Genomic DNA, 20,678 nt, shown 5'->3' on the forward strand with positions numbered 1-20,678 from the left:
GAAACAAGAAAGAAAAATCTATACAAATTGGCTATTAAGAGCCGTTTTAATGCGAAACAGGCGTGCGAATAAATTGTAACACTTATCATATACTTACTGTCAACACCTTGGTCGCTTTTCAACACTGCCCCATTTTCAAAACAAAATATAGACGCCATGGAAAGTAAGCGCAAAAAAAATATTCTTTATTGTTAATAGTAACACACGAACACTAATAATTATTTGTAGACTTTTCGCTGCAGCAGTTGATCGACCTGCAAAATATCCAGAAGGAACTAAATAGCAACAAAGACACGTACCTAAAAACCTACCGCCAAGTACTGAAGAAAAAATTTAGATCAGAACTGAACAATTTGGTGAGCAATTGTAAAATCGCAAATTTGCTTTATTCACTTTTACATATAATCTCTCATAGGTCCGTGCTGATTTTAATATAGTCAAATCAGAGTTGAAGGTTCCACAATTACCTCCACTCCCTGCAGAAGATGAAAACACAACATCCGCGGTACAGGTAAGTTTCTTACATTGTTATTAAGTCTCCATATTAATTAAATACTTTAAATAACAGTTCAGCGATATTGTCAAGGACTACGAATTCACTAAGGACTGCTTGTCCTTGATGTAGGACTGCTCTGATCGGTCTTTGGTGCTGTTCAGCCAATATCTATGCAGCACGCCACATGCGTGCAGCATGCACTCAAATGGGGGGGATTGACTCTGGAAATAAGGAGTTTAATCATTGGATAAATATGTAAGTCTACAAGAGCGAAAGTGAACTTACATTGAATAGGGGTATTATAGGCCGCTTAATGAATTGACTTCCTTTTGTACGTAATATTAGGATGTACTTTACGTCCAGCTAAAAGAGAAACAAAGTGAACAAAACATTAGCAATTGAAGACACCCTAAATAGCTGTGTCTTTTAAAAAATAAAGCCGATATAAAAAAGCAGTAGTTCCTACATTTTCAATGACTTCGTTTAGCACTATGTTCTCGATGTGTCCCCGCTGGACGCAGAGGACCGATTTCCTGCCGAAGGAGCGAACCGTCTCCATTTGAAGTGCCATGTCCCAGCTATAGAACAACCGCTCTGCCTGCACCAGGTTCAGAGTGGAACGGATTAGCAGGTTGGCTACGGAAGCACATAGTGCTAGTGGGTACAGGATGCGCGGGTGCAGGAAACTAATATTCCTGTTATCAAATCCGCAGATCCCGACAAAGTATGCGATAGCTAGGAACCCAAGCAGTAGCATTTGACGCAGCTTGCGCTGCAGTTGCATTCCATGCAGCTGGTTCACCAGTTCTATGCGAACCACGTCGCCGCCGCAGTGCTTGATGCACAGTTCCAAATCCGCTTCCAAGGATCCTTCATATTTCGCTTTCCGGCTATAATATCTGTGGATCGTCACTTTGGGCTCCATTTAGGGTTGTTCATTATATATCAGAATATCAATATATCGATATTTTTTTCTGAAAATGATATATTTATATCGTGACAGAGAGAACGCTATAGTCGAGTTCCCCGACTATCTGATACCCGTTACTCAGCTAGTAGTAGTGCGAAGGAGATTCTTTAACCCTGATAGTTTTTGGCGGCTTGTGGGCGTTAGAGTGGGCGTGGCAAAAAGTTTTTTGGCAAACTGATAGAAATTTACAAGACCAATACAAAAATGAAAAAATATCAAAACATTTTTCAAAATTGTGGGCGTGGCAGCTTTGGGCGGTTTGTGGGCATTAGAGTGGGCGTGGCAACATGAATCGACAAACGAGTAACGGGTATAAAAGCAGGACTGTAAAATGCAAACTATGCAAAAGAATTATAAAAACCAGTGGAAACACTTCAAACATGTCCTCGCACCTTAAAAATAAACATTACCATGTTTTCGTAAAATGTGCGAAAAAGAAGGTACATATGTACATATGGCATATGTATGTATGTGTGCGTATGTTCGGATTTCAGAAAGTTCAAAATTTCACTGAAAATGTATTATTATCTGTATTATTATCCTTATTATTATTATGATCTGTATTAGAAATCCATGAATTTAAGCTATGATATATTAAGTTTAAATGAAAATATGAAAATTAAGTTAATAAGAAACTTTTATATTTTTACAGTGGGGAAAAAGAATTGTATTTGAAAAAAAGATATCAAATACATCAATATTTTTTTGTGATATTTTAAATATTATCATAATTTTGTTTTGATAAAAAAAATATAATCGATACGATATTATTTTAATATCACGACATCCCTAGCTCCATTCCTCGACCAGGTGTTACCAGATGGTTAAAAAGGGGTTAGCCTATAAATGGTTAAACAGCTGTGTTTTCCCACTAAATTCAAAAGGGTACAGTTATCCGCAAGCCGCACAGATTATTTAATTAGTGTATATTTCTTCATTTAATTCCAGAGGCTTAACATATAATTTATATCTTTTTAAATTTTTATATTCGCGAACAAAAAATCTGTTTTGTTCCAAAAGAGCCATTATATAACGCTAATATCACGTTTCAACTAATCCGATTTTGGTGTTTGGTGTATGCATAGTCGTTATAGAATTAAGCAGCTATTTTTTGCCACTTATTTTTCAAAAAATTAAAAATTTATTTCAAGAGGGTTTATGCATATGTATAAAATTTAAAGATGGTTTCAACCTCATAAGAGAGGACATTGGTTTAGTATTTTAATTAGTATTTTTTCAAATACTTCGGACTGGTCTTAGTGCGTTTTGAAGAAGCCTTACAAAAGCTGGTAGCTGCAAAACTTAGTGGCGCGAAACATGACTTTGTTTTTTCTGAGAAACTGACTGGAAATACAAATGGAAAATTCTGAAATATAAATATTAATGATGATTTCTCACAAGCTGAATTGAATAAATGGCTCGTATTAATATTTTTAGGGGTATATCTAGCATGTGAATGAAATCGTGTTTGAGCAACCAAAAATAATAAATAAAATGCATATAATATATGTATAAATACATATGTAGCTAAATTAAATTCGTTTAAAATTTAATACCTCTTCTTATGCAAATCCGTAGTGCAGATAATTCCCCCGTGCTGGAAGGCTATCGAACTGCCCGACTTGGAACGCACAGATCCATCAATTAATGTTAGTTAGCTGATTCGTTTGTTTTCTGTGTCAACTAGCTGACCTTGATATATTTTCACGATGGCCGATCAGTGTTCAAACACGAATGCCTTGCGCAATTTCTAATGTCTCTCTTGTTTTTATATGCGTACTAAACCCCATCTCCATCTCCAGCTTTTCGTCTTCATCAGCTTTGCAATCGTCAGCAGTTTGCGACTTCTCTGGATTTGTGGAATTTTGGGTGATCGAGCTGGCCGCTGATTGATGTGGTCGGAACTTGCTCGGAAAGCAGTCGACAAATTTGAATGGGAAGCCGTGTTAATTCAAGCTTTAAAGTTTTAAATCTTCTATTCGTACATATCTATATATGTATTGTGTACATGAGATAAATCGGAATCGGCAGGTCTTAAAGGGTTTGAGTTATAATCACGGGTTCATTGGGGGCAGGTTGAAAGGAGAATGACTAGTGCATTGGTTTGTTATTCTTGCCTGTCTTTGGTATTTCACACATTCGATTGCATTGCCTCAGAGCGCGAATTCCACGTTAATGTACAGGCGAGAATGATTTGCAGAATCGGAAAATGCCGCTTGACTTAACCGTTATTTAATAAATCAGAAAAGCACCAGCAGAAATAACAATTGCCGCCATACACTGAGGTATTTACTAATATAGGTGGAATATTAGTCAATTTCATTAACCTGTTTAGTAAGATTCCCTTATAATTGTATTACCTACAACGAAAATTGTTTAAATACTAAAGTAGCTTATATTTAATTGAATAGTGTAGATTAGAGTTTTAAAATACGACGGCTTGGAATATATATCCATAATATATACATACATTAAGTATCATTTTATATATTCTAGCTCTTTAATTTTCGAACCGTGTTCAAGTGTTGCAATCCAACGTGTTGGCTGCTTTTGTGGTTTCGAGGGCTTTTGAGACTCCGGCATCGCGAAATCAACGCATCAATCATCTTGGGTTGCACAACTGCAGGGAGGTGCAGTCCAAGCAATTGCAGCTTTTCCCAGATGATAATACTACTTGCCTCCTACAAATATACTCATTAGCACCAGTCCGATGTAAATTCTACTGCCTTGCAATAATCATTTTGATGATTTTACGAGATTTGCAACCTTGAACTCTGCTTTTTTATTATTTCCAAGTTCGGATAAGGCCAATAATACTAACGAGAGTCAGAAAAAAAAAAACGCCACAAAGAGATGGATTCAAATCACAAAAACAATCCTAAGCTCGGCGATCGACACCCACCAGGTACCACAATTGGACGCGGTCCATCTGCGTGGCATCATTACGATCGTCACCTGGCGCGGCTCGTCCGATTGAGACTTAAATTGAAGTAAATATTTCTGGGCCGAAGGTTACGCCATTAAGCATACGCCGCGTGTGCTCGCCAAAAACTCAAAGCCCGACTAACGATGAGAAGCGTCTCGGAAAAAAGTCATTGTACTCCACCAGGGAATGAGCCCTGAATAACCGGACGGTTCCGGCCATTTCAGTTTCATCGCTGGTCAGCAAAGGCGGATAAGCGGTATACATACATATGTGAAATCGATCGGAAGTCGCGGCCAAGTTCCTTCAACTTTTGGATTATGCAATCGCATTAAAAAATTAACATATTAAAATCAAATGGTGAACTGGTGCACTTTCGTTCATGAATTTAATTACATTATGAATATTTTGCAGCTTGCTTTAACATATCGATATGTATGTAAATTTCTGCAAATGCTCAAGGTTTTATCTCTGGGTATAATGTGCTTACTTATTTCCACATTTTGTTCAAATAAATTTTACAACTAGGAGTGGCTTGCCCCCACCTAAGCTTTTGTTAAAATATATTTTTGTGAGCAGCATTAGTTAAAAGTCTTATATGGCAGCAGAAGTCTTCGTAAAGTGCGTTCTGGCTGGAAAATAAATATTGCTTTCTGCTGAATAAAGTCGCAAAGAACTATTTATAACATTTTTGATGCTAACTTCAGAAAACTTCTGATGATTCAATGGAAAGTTTCAGTGTAAACGGAAATATTGCCAGCCGCCTCTGTCCATATAAGGAAACTCATTCTGATCATTTTCCTCCAGTCATAGAGCCACGAGAAAGCCCTTGAACAGCTCGCAATCATATTTCCCCCAATATGGCAGACGCGTGTGTCGGATCTGTAAGATGGGATCAGCTTGGGGCCACCTGTTTATACAAAACCATCTTCTCCCCCGCCGACTGTTTGCACATGTAAATTCGGCGCGGCTAGATTACATGGTCAGTTACGTGTTATTCGGTTAGAATTCCGCAAAAAGATCTTGTGCTCGGCGGCCATGCGGCGTACTTTGAGACGAAAAATGCAAATGTTTGCTTTGTTGCATTGCTTGGGTTTTTTGGTTGTTGGCGAAAAACGCACCATAAGTGCAGGGTAATAGTGAGATTTTTAGCAGGTAAATTAGAATAAAGGTAGTGGAAGGGTCGTTAATTGAGGGTAAGTAAATCGTCAACCAATTGGCTGTCAAAGTTCGATCCACATGCGATTGGTAACTCACTCCTACTCTAATTGCTTAGCTCACAAAAACCGACTACGCAATGTTTCAAGTTCGCACGAGAAACCAGTTTACGTTGGGTCCTCTGAAATATTAAGTATCCGCCAGGTTGCCTGCAACATCCAGGTCTCGGTAGCCGTTTTTCCCATTTGGAGCTTTGTTTGTTTCACAAGTTCACGGCGCATTTTGGCCGTTTATTAACCACCACGAAGGCAAACAGAGGAAAGCGAAGTCTTGAACATTATAAATATTTAAGAGCCCTACAGACAAACTGGTTTAGCAGCCCCATCGTCTTCTGCTTTTTACCAAATACGTATACGTATTCAAAGATTTGGGTTTGTGGCGGCTAGCAACCTTTTCTCCGTTCGCCCTCGCTTTGATTTGTGGATACGATAATTTTTTGCACACTTTTTCGAAACCAAGGGCCGGGCCTGTGCAGGGGTTAATTAACGGACATTCTTCCAGAACTTTGAACTGTGCAATCATCCGCGCTGCCAAGACGACAGACAAGGTAAAAGTACCGCTCTGATATTTGGATTGGCGGCAATTAGCGCCACACTGGCCTGTGGGTGCAAAGGCAGGCGATTCCCGCCCGGCCAGATACCAAGAATCCGATTCCAAAGGGTCGCTGCTTGCTCTCGCTCTCTCTCTCTCTCTCTCCCTCCCTCTCTCTCGCTCTCGCTCTAGCTCTCACTCTGGCATCCTGACGCCGGAGCCGATCGCTTCAGCAGTCAGAGCGAGAGCACACACCAACACACAAACACACCTGTTGCTCAGAACCTGGCTTGCGACTGAAGCTTTCCGCTCGGCCTCAACTTCGGCTCACCTCAACGCCACCGAAAATGAGCGGTCGGCGCCGCCGATCGACGTCGACGTCTGCGCCAACTCCGCTCCTACGACTGCGAGGCGGTATAAAAGTAAAGCGACAGCGTGAAATCAAACTTATTTCAGTGTTTTTGATTTGAATGTAAAAAGCGCACGCTCGCCCAGTCGCTGTCCAGGTGTTGTCCAGTAAAGTCCAGCGGAGCAGCAGCACCAGCAGCAGATCAGCCGCATCAGCCGCATCAGCCGCATCAGCCGCATCAGCAGCATCTGCAGCAGTTCCCCAAATAGTGATGTAGAAACCAAGAAACCGTAAAACGATGGTCAAACAGTGTGTGCGTGTGTAAAACAAAAACTACAACTCTGCAAGAGAAGAAAAACGAAACGAACAAGGATAGTGCACTTGAAGTGAAAAATCGTATACCAAAGTCGAGAAAAGCTCGGTAAATTAGTCAAGGAAATTCATACAGTACTCTCTCCCTTGCATAAATCGGAAGATAAACGGACTTCTAGTACCTGCAAAAGCGAGTTTTAGCACAATGGTAAGTGGCCGGGGGTTCCCGAACTCCAAATGTGACTCAACGGAAAATTGATGCCACTGAAATCCTCCTTTATTAAAATGGTTTTGCAACCAGTAATTTCGATGCCGAACCCCAACATGCAAGCCTGAATAAATATACATACTCGTACATTGACTTGGGCTTTCCGTCCAATCCCACAAATGACCCTGTGTGTGCTGCTTATTAATAAAAATAAAGCCCCTGTAATGAATATCCGCAATGCAGCCGTAAAAATTAATTGAGCAAATTATTAATCGAGGAAATCTTTTGAGCACCAGCCATTCCAGGTTCTCATTCGCTTTCTTTGGAAATGGAAAAAACCGCACGCCAGCAACTGGTTTTTGTTTTCAAGTACATTCGCGTAGCAAGGTTTTCCAATGTCTTTTTCCAAATGCATTTTTGCCGACTCCGCGCAGACCTTTCCACGCTTTTCGCCCACTTTTCCCCCGCTTTCTGCCCCAAAACATGAGCGTGTTGCTCCGTTCTGTTTTGCTAAAGCCATTCGCTTTTGAGCTCCGCCAAAAGTGCATGCCAGAAACTGCAAGTACTGCACTTATTTCCAAGCTGTTGCTTTATTACGTTCGCAGTTGAAGCAGCAACACCGCAGCAGCAGCAACATCGCACGCTGGCGGTCAAGTGAAGTGAAGGCTGCCTTTTGGCTTTGAACAACTCTCCAGCTCACCAGCTCACCAGCTCAGTGGTCCGACAACATTTCACACGGAAATGCAGTGCAGCGCTGACCTTGAATCTCGGCCGGGGATATGGGATAACTGGCGATCGGACCGCAGGTGAAATGATAGCCTCTCAGGGCCAAGCCGACTCATTTGTCCCGTCCACCTTACTTACCTTTCCACCATTCGGCACATCATTGCAGATGCTGCTGGGTGTAGAAATCCAGTGATTTTCATATTCATTCAGCTCTGCAAATTCGAGAGAAAAAACCCCAGTGGGTTAACCAATCGACGCTGCCGCGGCGCCGGTGGCTAATGATCACTGGCATTGCACCATTTTACAAAAAAAAAACAGGCAACCCAGAAATCGAAACTTATTCAAATCTTCGAGTTGTTTTCCTCTCCTTTTGGCCTCTTACACAATAATTATTACACCTCGAATTTATTTTCGACTGGGACTTTTGCCGCATTTTTGTGTTGCCTCTTTTGACACTGAAAAGTGCAAAGACGCTGGCGGCGAATTAAACTGGGCCAGTTGGCTATCGGCTGTTGGTTGTTTGGGGCTTGTTGTTGGCCAGAGCCAGAGTCAGAGCCACTGCCACCCAGCTGCCAAACTGCGCAGCCCCCGCCAAGTGATCATAATAAAAATGTGCTTTAATGAGCCGATTTGCTTGCAGTTCCTGTGGGCCAGTTAGCCACATTGGAGAGCCAGTCTCAGCCGCATTGTCGTCGCTTTATTGTTAACTGCCGCTCGGCACTCAGCTGTTTTTGGTAAGAGAAAAAATAGAGAGCATATAGTAAACAGAAAACCATAGGCAGAGTGCCCTCTTAGGACAGTGTGTGTGAGATAAGGCTTGCCGCATGTGACTGCCATCGCAGTGCATTCGGTGCTCCATTTCGATTTGTTTGGCACCACACGGCGTATGCGCGATTTTCTCAGTAGCTGGCTAGTTTGTGTCCACTTCAATTGCGAATATGCCATTTGGGCAAAGGTTTATTGTTGAACATTAAAAAAGTGCGTGTGTCTCAACAAGTTGTTTTACTGGCAGTGTACTATGTATCTGAAAAATTAACACTTAAAAACTGATAACGCAAGCAAAGAGAGGAATTCGCTGTAGATAAACGTAAAGAGACCATTATACGAAGAGTACCTCAAAATGATGACTTTTATGGACTCTTATCGGGCCATGATTGAAGTAAGTGTCATTTGAAATTCAATTATTGCTCGTTTAAGATTAGACAGAAATCTTATGCCGGTAAAGGTGTTAAAAGCACTAAAAATAACAGCTTTTAAATTATTATTCAAACACGCTTACATGCATGTTTTACGGCTTTTGAGTGTTTTTATTTTGTGCAATTTTTCCAAACTCTTCGATCCAGAAAAAACAATTAATTTATACATATTTGTCGCTTTCAATTGGACGAATTCATTTGTATACATTAAATTATTTTGTGGGTCATGCTGTCATACCAAATTTTTGGTTCCACTTATTTATATCAGCGCGAATTCAGATTTCAGATGCGCATACAAATGTTCAATAGTATTTCTTAAAAATTTCCTTGTTGTATAACAATTAATTAAAATAAATTCCACTTAAAGAGACGAACGGTGATATATTTTCAACACATTTAAGCCGAACACAAAATAATTAAATAATCAACATTGAGGGGCTAAAGCAAAATTTAAATTAGTGAACTGAAAAAACCTGATAAATACGTAAATGTGAAGTGATTGAGGAGCTAAAAGTCATTGCTTGTTTAATTGTGCGGCTAGTGATTTACGGTCTTGGGGGCAGAGAACTCTAGGCTGGGAAATGGCGGCAGGGACGAAAACCAAAGTTCGTCATTCCCATTCCGAATTGCATATTAAATACCTGAATCCAGATGGTAGGGAATCATTTTTGATGCAAACGTCTAACATTAACGCCACATACGTTCGCAAAAAAATCAACATCGGCGGACTGGCAAACGCAATGTAGCATGAATCACCTAAAATATATATCCCCGAATTGAGGCTTTCAAATGGCATTTGGGGAACTCACTTACACTTACGCACATTTAGCCAACCTGTTGAGTATTTGCAGCTGTGCACTTGACTACTGACTGAGTTTTAAGTTGCTGCAAAAACTGTGTAGCACTGAAAAAATTGCATTTATAAAGTCGTATTAAATCGCTTCTATTAATACAAAATTTATAGGAATTTTAATGTTGCCAAAACCTATTGAAACCTCACATTATTACTAAAATTTTCTAACTGACCTTAAAAGTGTAAAAAGGAAATAAGTTCTAAAAATATATAAGTTTATTGTCATTATTAAAAAGATTCAGATGGCGAAACACGGTAAAATAAAATATATAATAATTAATTTATTACTGTTGACCTGATTTGTTTTCATTAATTGTAATTAACTCTCACGCAACTTTTATTATTAAAACAAAAATAGAATTAAGCGTTAAATGTATGAATTCATTTCGGAGACATAATTCCAAATATTTCTGTGTGAGTTTCAACAACTTGCAACTTAAAACGCTGCTGCGTTCAGTGAGCGGAGTAAACCGCCCCCAAAAGCAACAACACCAGCAGCAGCAGCAAAACAACAACATACACTCGGAAAAAATGTCTTGCACTAATTACTGGGGACTTGGGGCCAACGACAAGAGCGCAACTGGGCATCAAGAAAAACATCCAACTCGATTGCCAAATTAACGCGATTTAGTTGCTTTTAAAAGTTGCCAGAGTCAAGACATCTCTGGCGAAACACACACAAATGCGGATGCATATAGGCCCTGCATATATCGTGTTGTTGCTGTGTGGCAAGTGCATATGCTGCACATGTTGCTGGCGCGTTTTTTTCCCGAGCTTGGTTGAGAAATCGTCAGCGATTTCGATCGCGTGCAAGTCGCGCGCAGCTTGGTATTTGCTTGAAAGTTTAAAAACGCGCGCTGCTTTTTCAACTTGACCCACAACAGCCGGCTATCGATCCGCTGGCTGTAATCGGTGTTTTATTGTCTTATTATTAATACTTTTTTATTTTCTGTGTTGTTCGGTGTTTTCCTTAACGGCTTTCCATTTACCGATGATTTGTTTACGCATTCAACCAATCGTGGAGTGTTGCATCATCGCTTGTCATATTAGACAAGATGCTGCCGGAGTAAAAGTCGCGGTCTGAACCTGAATGTTAACTCCGAAAGCCAGTTGCAGATACAGATTCGTATACAAAACCCCCCCTCCGTACGCCTATGTGTTTCTTTTGATCCCCCCCTGTTGGCTGCGCTCAACTTGACCTATAAATTGGTTTTTATGTTGCGCAGGTTCGTGCGACTGTGTTTGATTTATCTTTGGCCTCTCCATACGAAGCAATTTATACTTTAATGATCGAAAATCATTAAGTGCGACACGAGTTTGGGTCTCAGCTCCATACGGCTTCGATCGATCGCCGGTCCCCTGATGCTCCACAACATATGGCTTCAAACCAGTTTGGCCCTTTAAATTTATCTCTTATTGCCTTTTCTTTTCTGCTGCTGCCGCGGCTGCTCTTGCTCGGAAAGTAAAAGTGTTGAGCTGGACAATTATGCGGCTCTACAAACGGGAAACCATAATGTTTTCTTACTGTGCAAATTGCTTAGTGCCGCCCTGGCAGATGAGGCTTATATAAAAGTCGTTAAAATAAATCAAAGAAAGAGGTTTAGAAATGCAAATGCCGCCACCTGACTCTCTCGCCAGGCCAATTGCAAATATTTCCAAAAGTATCAAAATAAAGTCCGAGACCAAAAACACATAATCCCAGTCAGTAAACCGCTCGGCCGGTTGGCCTTGTAAAGAAATACATACGTACTCAAATTTTAAAGATTTGAACTGATGTCTGTTACTACATCGCAGCCTCAACACCTATATCATCTTCTTCTCTCCGTCAGTCCAGTCGCTCGACGCTCTTTGTTGTCTTCCCAGTTATGCATTTGAAACTCAAACCCGTCAGATACTTTTTTCGGATGGCCTGGGACGGAACTTACAGTCCGAGAGCGGTGGGAATGAGGGGGTTTGGGGATTCGGGATTTCGGACGCTTGGGTTAATTAATTGCCAACATGTTGAAAAGTGTTAATAACATTTTTGTTGGCCGATTGGGGCTGCTGCTTTATCGCTGATAATTTAATTGCTTAGTCGACTGTGGCACTCGGCACCAAGCAAATGCAAATGTTAGCAAATATATTTCTGTCCGCTGGCCATTTGATTTATATTATCTTTTGGGTCAAATTGTGCAAAGCCGAACAAATTTGAATGATCACAAATGCAGTCAACTCTTGGAATTTTTTATTTTGCAAGCATTGTGGCTCGCGATGAATGCCTCGACTTCCTCCCCCCGCTGGAATGAACAATAAATTGTTAAAAGAGCTAAAGACGCGGCATTGAAATCGAAATAGTGGTATTAATTAGTTAAATCAACAAAAGCCAAGCGGGAATGTGAACCATAAGACCCTGAATACGTGTGGGGATTTTCGGCCTAGATACAGCATTGAGAAAAGCAAAACCTCAGAAGTCTGTTACTTTTTCAGTTTGTTCAAATGAGTATGTTGTTATTAAGAATACTTACCAATATAATTCAGTTTTTTGTTTTGATCCTAATTGGAATGAATGGAACTAAGTTTTGTACTTGAATGTCAAGATCCATGTCAATGTGCCCAAAATTCCTAATTGCCCTAATTGAGATATTTAAATATCCGGTCACTTGGCCAACACAATGAGCCGTCTCATCGTCAATCGCTTATTACACAGTCACTAGCAGCACATTAGGGCGACAATTTGTGGCTGCCGAGTGCGACTAAAAACAATTATTGTCCAGCAAAATGTTCCCAGTCCGGCGGCTTAGTCACTCCCCTCTGGTTGAGGGTTAGATGGCGACATCGAACAATGATGATGGATATGAATGGTGAATGGCCAACTCATCGCCGGACAGTCCCAGTCTCCGCCGCAGCTGATGCCCAAATCAGGGGCACTGTACATTTCAGCTCATTTGTCCGGCTTTCTGGACCCCGTCCGACTTTATGGCGCATAATGAAGCGTTAAAATGTAACGCACAACAGCAGCGGCCAGGCCACAAACAACAATTACAAATGCCGCTTTACACTTGCCGCTGCCGCTGGCGGAAGCATTTTTGTGGGTTTTCAGGGAAAGCATTTGGTGGCGAACGCGTGTGAACCAAAGAAAGCGAAAAAGGGTCAGCATTTGGGCAAGTGTTGGGATGCTGTTGGTGTCTTGCTGCCGTAGCTTACGCAAACTGACCAAAGCTAGCCGACTTTATGTAATGGCAAATACAATACATTTTCAGCTGCCATATTTGCTAGGCCAAAGTCCAAACAGAAGCTGGCAGACTGGCGACAAGAGACAGCTTGGCAGAAAGCTAAAATTCTGGACAAGACATCATCATCATCGTGAATCGGCAGAATTCGATTGGGGGATTACACAAGCTACAAAGTCTGCCCAGCGGTATGAATCATTATTTGCAAAATTTGGCCAACCTTTGCAGATCCAACAAAAACTCAATCAGCAGTCGAACTTTAGAATTTATGTGTATTTATACCTATAGCAATTTGTTGGTTCTTACAGATACCGGTTCCCATTTGTTTTTTCCTTTTTCCATATGCTGTATTTGATTTAATTTGCTTGGCAAAAACAAAGTTCAACAAACCGCGCATTTTGCGTCAAAATTATAATTTAAGATTTGCCTGGAGCTTACAGATGGCCAGTTAATTTTGTTTACGTCCCAGCTTCAATTGTCCGACCACCCAGATGGACATTCATTTTATTGCAATCGCAGACTCAAATAAATCACATTCAACGATGTTTTCTGGCTTGTGTATTCCAAGCAGCGCTAGGAACTTAGCTAATGTGGTATATGTGAGTCGCCTCATTAATGCACAGTGGTGCGCACTACTTCAAACACCATCAGCAGCGATGACTGGTGATCTTTGGCGCCCACGCACGCGCACTAGCTGCTGCGGCGAGTTTGTGTCTTAAGTCTTTTGTTTGCGCTTTGATAAATCACAAAAACAAGAAACGGCTTGCCAGCTTAGACATGACAAAAAAAGTCTTTGCATGATAGATCGAATTATGGCAGATCATTGGATAAACTGATCGGCGGCTGTCCGGCCATTATGAATGAAATTCCATTTGGTTCCGGAATGGCTCTAAACTTCCTTTGGCCACTTGTCGAAAGCCGGTTGCAAAGGCCGTATACGCCAGTTCCAACTGGGGCAAATCCAAAAGAACTGCAACGACACAAACTCACGGAATTTTTGGACACAGCCGAACTAAGCAAATGCCGGCGTAGACCGACAATCAAGTTTAATTGCGCTTAGTGGCCGCCAGCAAGTGCACTATAATACGTGTTAAGTATATACTATTTTCCTCTTAATGGATCTCACCCAGATAGTGTGTGAAAACGGGTTTTATGACGCTCATCGCTAGTAATTTTCCTTAATCAAATGGCATAAAATATGTGAAATTAAAGCAGCTGCTGCTGACCTACGTCAGTTTGCCAGGAAGAGCTCAATGCAAATTGCTTAATAAGTACTGCCGGTGTCTGGCATAATAATGTCTTTAATTGGTCAAATTTACACTTGATTTACACCCACACCTGCTGTTTTCAACATTCAATAAAGCTGGGAAATACCCGAATAAGGTTTCTTCTCCGACAGGAACCAAACTCTTGTAGAGGCGTTAATTACGATATAATCACAAAACATTCTATGATATTCGTGATAAACCATATAAAAAAATCATTTAGGTAAACACTTTCGACCATCACAACTAACCAATTTCCCAAGCGGTTACCAGACTTATTTAATATGATACGGGAGTTTCAGGGAACATTAATTATAGGGGTTATATGATGTAATTTGTTGTGAGTTATCACCACTTATGTTTTCGTAATTTTCCCTATGCCGTTAGAGTATTCAAAGATTGGTCTTTGTACTTTCGAGTTTCCCCTTCTGCCCAAAAATTCAATTAACTAGCACGCACCTAAAAAGTGAAAATCTTGGCCTGAGTCTCTGTCGGAAAGTGAATCTTAATTAGATGCAATCAACGGCGACATTGTTGAGATGCGATGCTGTCTCTTCCGGACTTTGTGACCTAGTTAATAGAGCCCAGCCCAGCAGATACAACCCCGATCTGAATCATCATGACGGCCACAAGCCCCCCATCATCGGCAAAGTCCGTCCTAGACGCTTGACTGGCTTCCGTCGGGAGCATTCCCAAATTGCGTCAGATGTGTAATAGAAAAATTTGCCAGTCATGTGCCGACAGATGGAGTCCGATCGTCGAAGTGGCTGAAATTTCAATAAATCTTGCAACACGACTACCATGTGTCAGAGAGATGAAATTGTTTGGCTTGGACGGTGTGGTTCTGCCCGAAACCAGCAATTACAGATGGCTGGCCACACCCACACCCAGTCGCTCTGTAAGTTCACCTGGCAGCGTAATGGCAGACTCGACTTCTTAATGAACAAACGACATGACGAGGCTTTCAGCGCTAAATCGGCGCACTGCTCGAACTTCCTCCGCTCCTCCGCCGGTGATGATTGCTGACGTACTTAGCTGGCCAGGCGACAAATGAGCATTGTTTTCCCAATCCACCAGCCCCCCGTTCTCATCCACCAACTGAGACGTCTATGTCTTGTTGGTGCTGCAAGTGCCCGGGAGGCTCACCAGCACAGAATGATTGATGAGCCAGTGGATTGGTGGCCAGTGGTGTAGTTGAGACATCTGGTCACTTAGGTTCGTGTTTACGTGTTATGCAAAAAATAAACGCTATGGACAAACGTGGTAAGAATCGGACTGCTTTGGCCAGTCAACTTTTCCGCAACTCCGACTTACTCAAGAGGCAAGGCTATTGAAAAAAATTAGAGACCAAATTACATACAATTCAGGCTACATAACTCGAACATTAAAAGCCCCCTCAATTGAAAACACACAAGGCAGTTTTTTAATGTATATAATTACAAAATAATAAGTCAATGAACTTTATTGGATATTGTTACAGTCAAGGAAATTGATTTCAGTATTAAATTGGTTAAAAACTTTGAAAAGTATATTTTGCTTTGAAAAATTAGCTAGTACTTATGTGCGATTTGTTATTGTAGAAATATAGGAGGTATTTTTCCATGTTCTCCACTCTATTTCCGCTCGAGTTAAAAAGGTATTCTTTACGGATATGGAATTTGGAACAAGGCTGTGTAATTACATTTGTTTTTGTCAAATTAAAACAATAGAACCATAAAATGATAAATGCTAGTTCTTTCCAGTTTCTCACTGCTTCAAATATTTCCTTAATTACGGGTAAAACCAAGTCAGGTGGAGCCCATGCGGAGTTAACGGATTCCCTATTAGATTTCCCATTATAATTGCAAATCACTAAGAGTTTTCTTAACTCAATAATTGAGATATGCTGGTATCGATCTAATCGACAGCTTTCACATCGTGGACTTCCCTTGACATTCCGCTATCCACATATACGGCCCCGGTTCGTTCAAATCAATTAAGTTAACCCTAACCCCTCTGTGGAAACGGCTGCAACCCCCGCTGCAATTAAGAGTAGCGCTGTTTTCTTTAATTGCCGCCAGTCAGGTATTTAACTATTTAAGCGACGATTAACACTGGCGGAACTGGTTTAGCTTTTCCTGGCATCCCCTGTAGACTTCCCCAACTTCTATGTCAGTCAGTCAGTCAGTCAGTCAGTCGGTCAGGCCGTCGAATCATTTCTAGATTGTTTTGTTTGGCTATTTATCACATGGACAAGAGGCCATTGCGGATTGCAACATCGCCGCCAGCCGGCTGCACCAGTTTTTCTACAACATTTTTCTTTTTATTTCGATGTACATATATTTTTGCGACTGGCATCGCCGAGTGCTAATCGACAATGGGTTATTACCGGCGCATAAATATGATGCCAAATCACAGTTTGTCGACTAATGGTAAGCATTTTGCGGAAACTCGCGCCAAGTGGTTTCCTTTGTTGTCAGCCATTACACCATGTGTGATTGATGCTCTGTGAGGGGACGTTTAATTAGGACCATATTCCAAAGCCAAACGCTCAATATCCATAATAAATCAGTTTTCAGCCTTTCTGAACCTAGCTTGAAAATCGCTTTAATGTGCCTGAAACGGCAATGTAGCAATATCAACCCAAATTTATTGATTTGACATTTGATCTCGCTAAGTGGCCATGTGGATTAGCCACTCCCAGTTAGCACACATGACTAATCTGCCATCTTTTTGGTCTTTGCACTTGCAGGATTACCTCACAATGTTCTACGACGGTTGGCGGGATCTGATGGACAACAAATCGGATCCGCGGACACGAGACTACCCGCTCATGAGCTCGCCATTCCCCACGATAGCCATCAGTCTGACATACGCGTACATCGTCAAGGTAAGTGGTCCGGGATTGGGGAAGCCCCAATCCATAATTATTGAAGTGGAGTGGGGCCAGGTGTAGCTAAATGGAATCGAACAAAAAACAGACTGAACAGAACAACATCATTCCTATGGGGGCAATTTACGCTGATATCGGAGACCAGAACTGGCAGATTCTCATCTGGTGACTATGTGGATCCTTTTCGCAAACTAGTTTCGCTTTATTGCATTGCAAAATGACTGTGAAACCGAAGCTGAGGGTTCAGGGCCATCCGATTTCTGCGATGATCGTCTAAAAGAGCTGGTGTCGAAAGGTGACCCAAGCACATGCGGCGGAGATTATGCAAAATTTAAAAAATCAATTCGAAAATCGATTTCTATTTAGGTTTCCCGCTTTGCATTGGTTCACATTCATAATTTTACAAAAGCATTTAACTTACTTTCACATGTCTGCTAAATTTGATAGGCGAACGCGCGGGACGGCGGTTGGCCAAACAAAAGACTTCGGCAACGAACTTGTCACAAAACCAACAGACAAAGTCGGTCGCGACGATTGATTTGATTTGATAATTGCTGCAACAGGCTTTGGCTCTGTTTGACTATGTAAATGACACGCAAAGACAACGAAGACAAGACTTGAGATTTAAGATTCGGGGTGAAGAGGATATATTACAGTGGAACTAATCATCGTCTTATTCCAGGTACTCGGACCCAAGCTCATGGAAAACAGAAAGCCTTTCGAACTTCGCAAAGTCTTGATCGTCTACAATGCAGCGCAAGTTATCTTCAGTGCCTGGCTATTTTACGAGGTAATATAATAAATATTTATTAGTAACCTTCCACACAAAGCTATACACTTGCCAACCTCTTTTGCATTTATAGTCCTGCATAGGCGGATGGCTCAACGGCTATAACTTGCGATGCGAACCCGTTAATTATTCCTACTCGCCCAAAGCGATTCGTGTAAGTATTTGTGGAAGCTCCTATATACAGCGCTAAGCTAATGTGTATTCTCAAACATCGGGCTATAAATTCTGATTTTTGCTTATGGTTGGCAAATAGCAAAGTTCTTTTGTTGACTGGGCCAGATTTTATGTTAGCAACCTGTTTTTAGCCGCGAAGAGACAAGATATTAGAAAAACGGCAATGGCGACAGGTTCTCTTATGCTAATCACAAAGAAATGGATGCCGAAAGCCGGCCGGCTGTGTGGTTTGAATTCGGTGGATTCTGCGGTTTGAGGAATCTCACGTGTGTCGCCAGGTTGGCTAAAGTGGGTAAATGACCCAAAGAAAGTGGCGGTCTTAGAAAGTTGGCAGGCGAAAGATTTTTGCAAATCACCCATCTTCTTGTTATGGATAAGATTGGGATTTGTCCAACCGTTAGTTCCAGGGCAAACGGAATTGATCTGCCCAAGCTGCCATTATTTTTAGCATAACAATAAAGGCTTGAAATATGTGATATGAATGAGCACAGATATTAGTTTTGACTGGAATTTGAATTTGAAATAATAGTAAGCTATAATGTGTCTTGTAATTTGAGTAATCTATTGCTTGAAACCTTTTGTCACCGCAAAGTACCTTTAAGACCAACTGTCGACCAAGCAGAAAAGATTTTTTACAATCGCGTTTAATTTGATGAAAGGTTTTAAAGTTTGGGTACTAATAAACATGTCCCTTTAATATTTTAGACCGCTGAGGGCTGCTGGTGGTACTACTTCTCCAAGTTCACCGAGTTCTTCGACACCTTCTTCTTTGTGATGCGTAAGCGGTACGATCAAGTGTCCACGTTGCACGTGATCCATCACGGCATCATGCCAGTCTCAGTCTGGTGGGGCGTCAAGTTCACCCCTGGTGGCCACTCGACCTTCTTCGGCTTCCTGAACACCTTCGTGCACATCTTCATGTACGCCTACTACATGCTGGCCGCCATGGGACCCAAGGTGCAGAAGTACCTGTGGTGGAAGAAGTACCTGACGGTGATGCAGATGATCCAGTTCGTCCTGGTTATGGTGCACTCCTTCCAGCTGTTCTTCAAGAACGATTGCAACTACCCCATCGGCTTCGCTTACTTCATCGGAGCCCATGCGGTTATGTTCTACTTCCTGTTCTCAAACTTCTACAAGCGCGCCTATGTGAAGCGCGATGGCAAGGTAAGGAGGCAGATTATATGATATTATATTACATTATATATTGTATATATATATTATATATTATATTATTATATATTTCTTCAGGACAAACCGGCGGTGAAGGCGAACGGACATGCCAACGGACACATAAAGGCGCTCAAGGACGGCGATGTGACGCCAGCCACCTACGGCCAGGCCAACGGCTTCCACAACACCTTCTCCAAGTTTACCACGGATATGTGCAATCCAGCCCTGAACTCCTCGACGAGACAGCGCGTGCTCGTGAACGCCGGCAACAAGTGAGCGCCGCCAGCCAACCAGCCAGCCAGCCAAACATGAAACACACATAAGCATAAATTAATTACGCTACCAATTAAAATACCGTACATTTAAATTAAACGTAAGCATAGGGAGTCCAAGCCTACATCTAAGCCAAATCGAATTCGCACGAGGAAACAAAAACATTATTTCATGGACAATCCATGGTGATCGCACGTAAGGATACCGCTGGCATACCGCTGTCCATCGATCATTTCTCAAATACAAATATATCCACATTTAGTACCCAACACTTTCCGCATTCCGCATCCCGTCATCCATGTTCATGTACATAGATCGTTTATAGCTGCTGATGACTTAGTGGTTCGGCGTTCATCTACTTTTAATACATAAGTACACCATTTTGGGGCGAGGCGGTGATCATATTACTCCAGGATCCGATCCCAAGTGTACCTGCTTTCCGTATCTATCGCTCTACCATTTTTTATTTTTCTTTATGCAAGCGACGCTTCTTAGTACGTGTATTTTATTTCTATGGATTGTTTTAAACAAACGAAATGTGTTTTTATTTTATAAATAAATTCGAGATTAAAACGTAGTGAACAGTCTTTTATTTTGTATTCCTAATTAGATAACGTTTGGCTTAAGTTTTTTATCGGGGGTGTCCCAGAAATCGTATTGATGCATTAAAATTTTACTTTGAAGTATTGTAGATATATTTGTATACCTTGGGGCGTCACAAATGTCCCAAATGATTTTGAAATTTTTTTAAAGTGTGTATTGCCTTTCCTGTGCACCTCCTTTTAATGTCATACATATGTAATAAGAATGTAATAATATGATAAGTTTGGTGGCGCCACCTTGAGATCTTCGACAGAACTATTGTTTACATACATCGCGACTTACATACAAAAGAGAGAAGAATACTTTTAGGGTTTCAAATCTGTGTATAGATGTAAAAGCGTTCGCAAAACGTTGTAAGTTATCGATCTAATAAGTGTTATAATAATGTTTAAAGTCCATAGTATGTTTAAATACATCATTTAAGATATCAAGAAAGTGGACAATAAAATAGATAATACTATCTACTTTCTGAAAACATACTGCTCGTGGAATGGTTACGACAAAAAACGCCGTTTTTGGTTATTTTCTTCAATTTTA

General features: G+C 41.2%; 3 protein-coding genes across 6 annotated transcripts; 2 read left to right on the forward strand and 1 right to left on the reverse strand.

The window, feature by feature from the left end:
- The first annotated feature begins 14 nt into the window (after window positions 1-14).
- LOC120453884 lies at window positions 15-951 on the forward strand. Its single transcript, XM_039638801.2, has 4 exons — window positions 15-163; window positions 229-356; window positions 416-511; window positions 569-951. Exons 1-4 carry the CDS (start codon window positions 157-159, stop codon window positions 623-625), a joined length of 288 nt encoding a protein of 95 aa, XP_039494735.1. The 5' UTR covers window positions 15-156; the 3' UTR covers window positions 626-951.
- Window positions 502-1,436, reverse strand: LOC120453882. Its single transcript, XM_039638798.1, has 3 exons — window positions 963-1,436; window positions 782-859; window positions 502-717 (listed from the first exon to the last, which is right to left on the reverse strand). Exons 1-3 carry the CDS (start codon window positions 1,419-1,421, stop codon window positions 589-591), a joined length of 666 nt encoding a protein of 221 aa, XP_039494732.1. The 5' UTR covers window positions 1,422-1,436; the 3' UTR covers window positions 502-588.
- Window positions 619-20,115, forward strand: LOC120453880 (elongation of very long chain fatty acids protein). 4 transcript variants are annotated; one of them, XM_039638794.2, is made up of 6 exons: window positions 619-751; window positions 16,988-17,125; window positions 17,811-17,918; window positions 17,992-18,072; window positions 18,798-19,259; window positions 19,344-20,115. In XM_039638794.2, the coding sequence occupies exons 2-6, from the start codon at window positions 17,000-17,002 to the stop codon at window positions 19,539-19,541; spliced, it is 975 nt and encodes a 324-aa protein (XP_039494728.1). In that variant the 5' UTR covers window positions 619-751; window positions 16,988-16,999; the 3' UTR covers window positions 19,542-20,115. The 4 variants fall into 4 exon arrangements, with proteins under 4 accessions (XP_039494728.1, XP_039494727.1, XP_039494729.1 ...); XM_039638793.2 differs by lacking the exon at window positions 619-751 and adding an exon at window positions 6,588-7,007; XM_039638792.2 differs by lacking the exon at window positions 619-751 and adding an exon at window positions 8,656-8,892.
- The last annotated feature ends 563 nt before the right edge of the window (window positions 20,116-20,678 follow it).

The sequence above is a fragment of the Drosophila santomea genome, chromosome 3R (genome assembly GCF_016746245.2).
Source record: "Drosophila santomea strain STO CAGO 1482 chromosome 3R, Prin_Dsan_1.1, whole genome shotgun sequence".
Lineage (NCBI taxonomy): Eukaryota > Metazoa > Arthropoda > Insecta > Diptera > Drosophilidae > Drosophila > Drosophila santomea.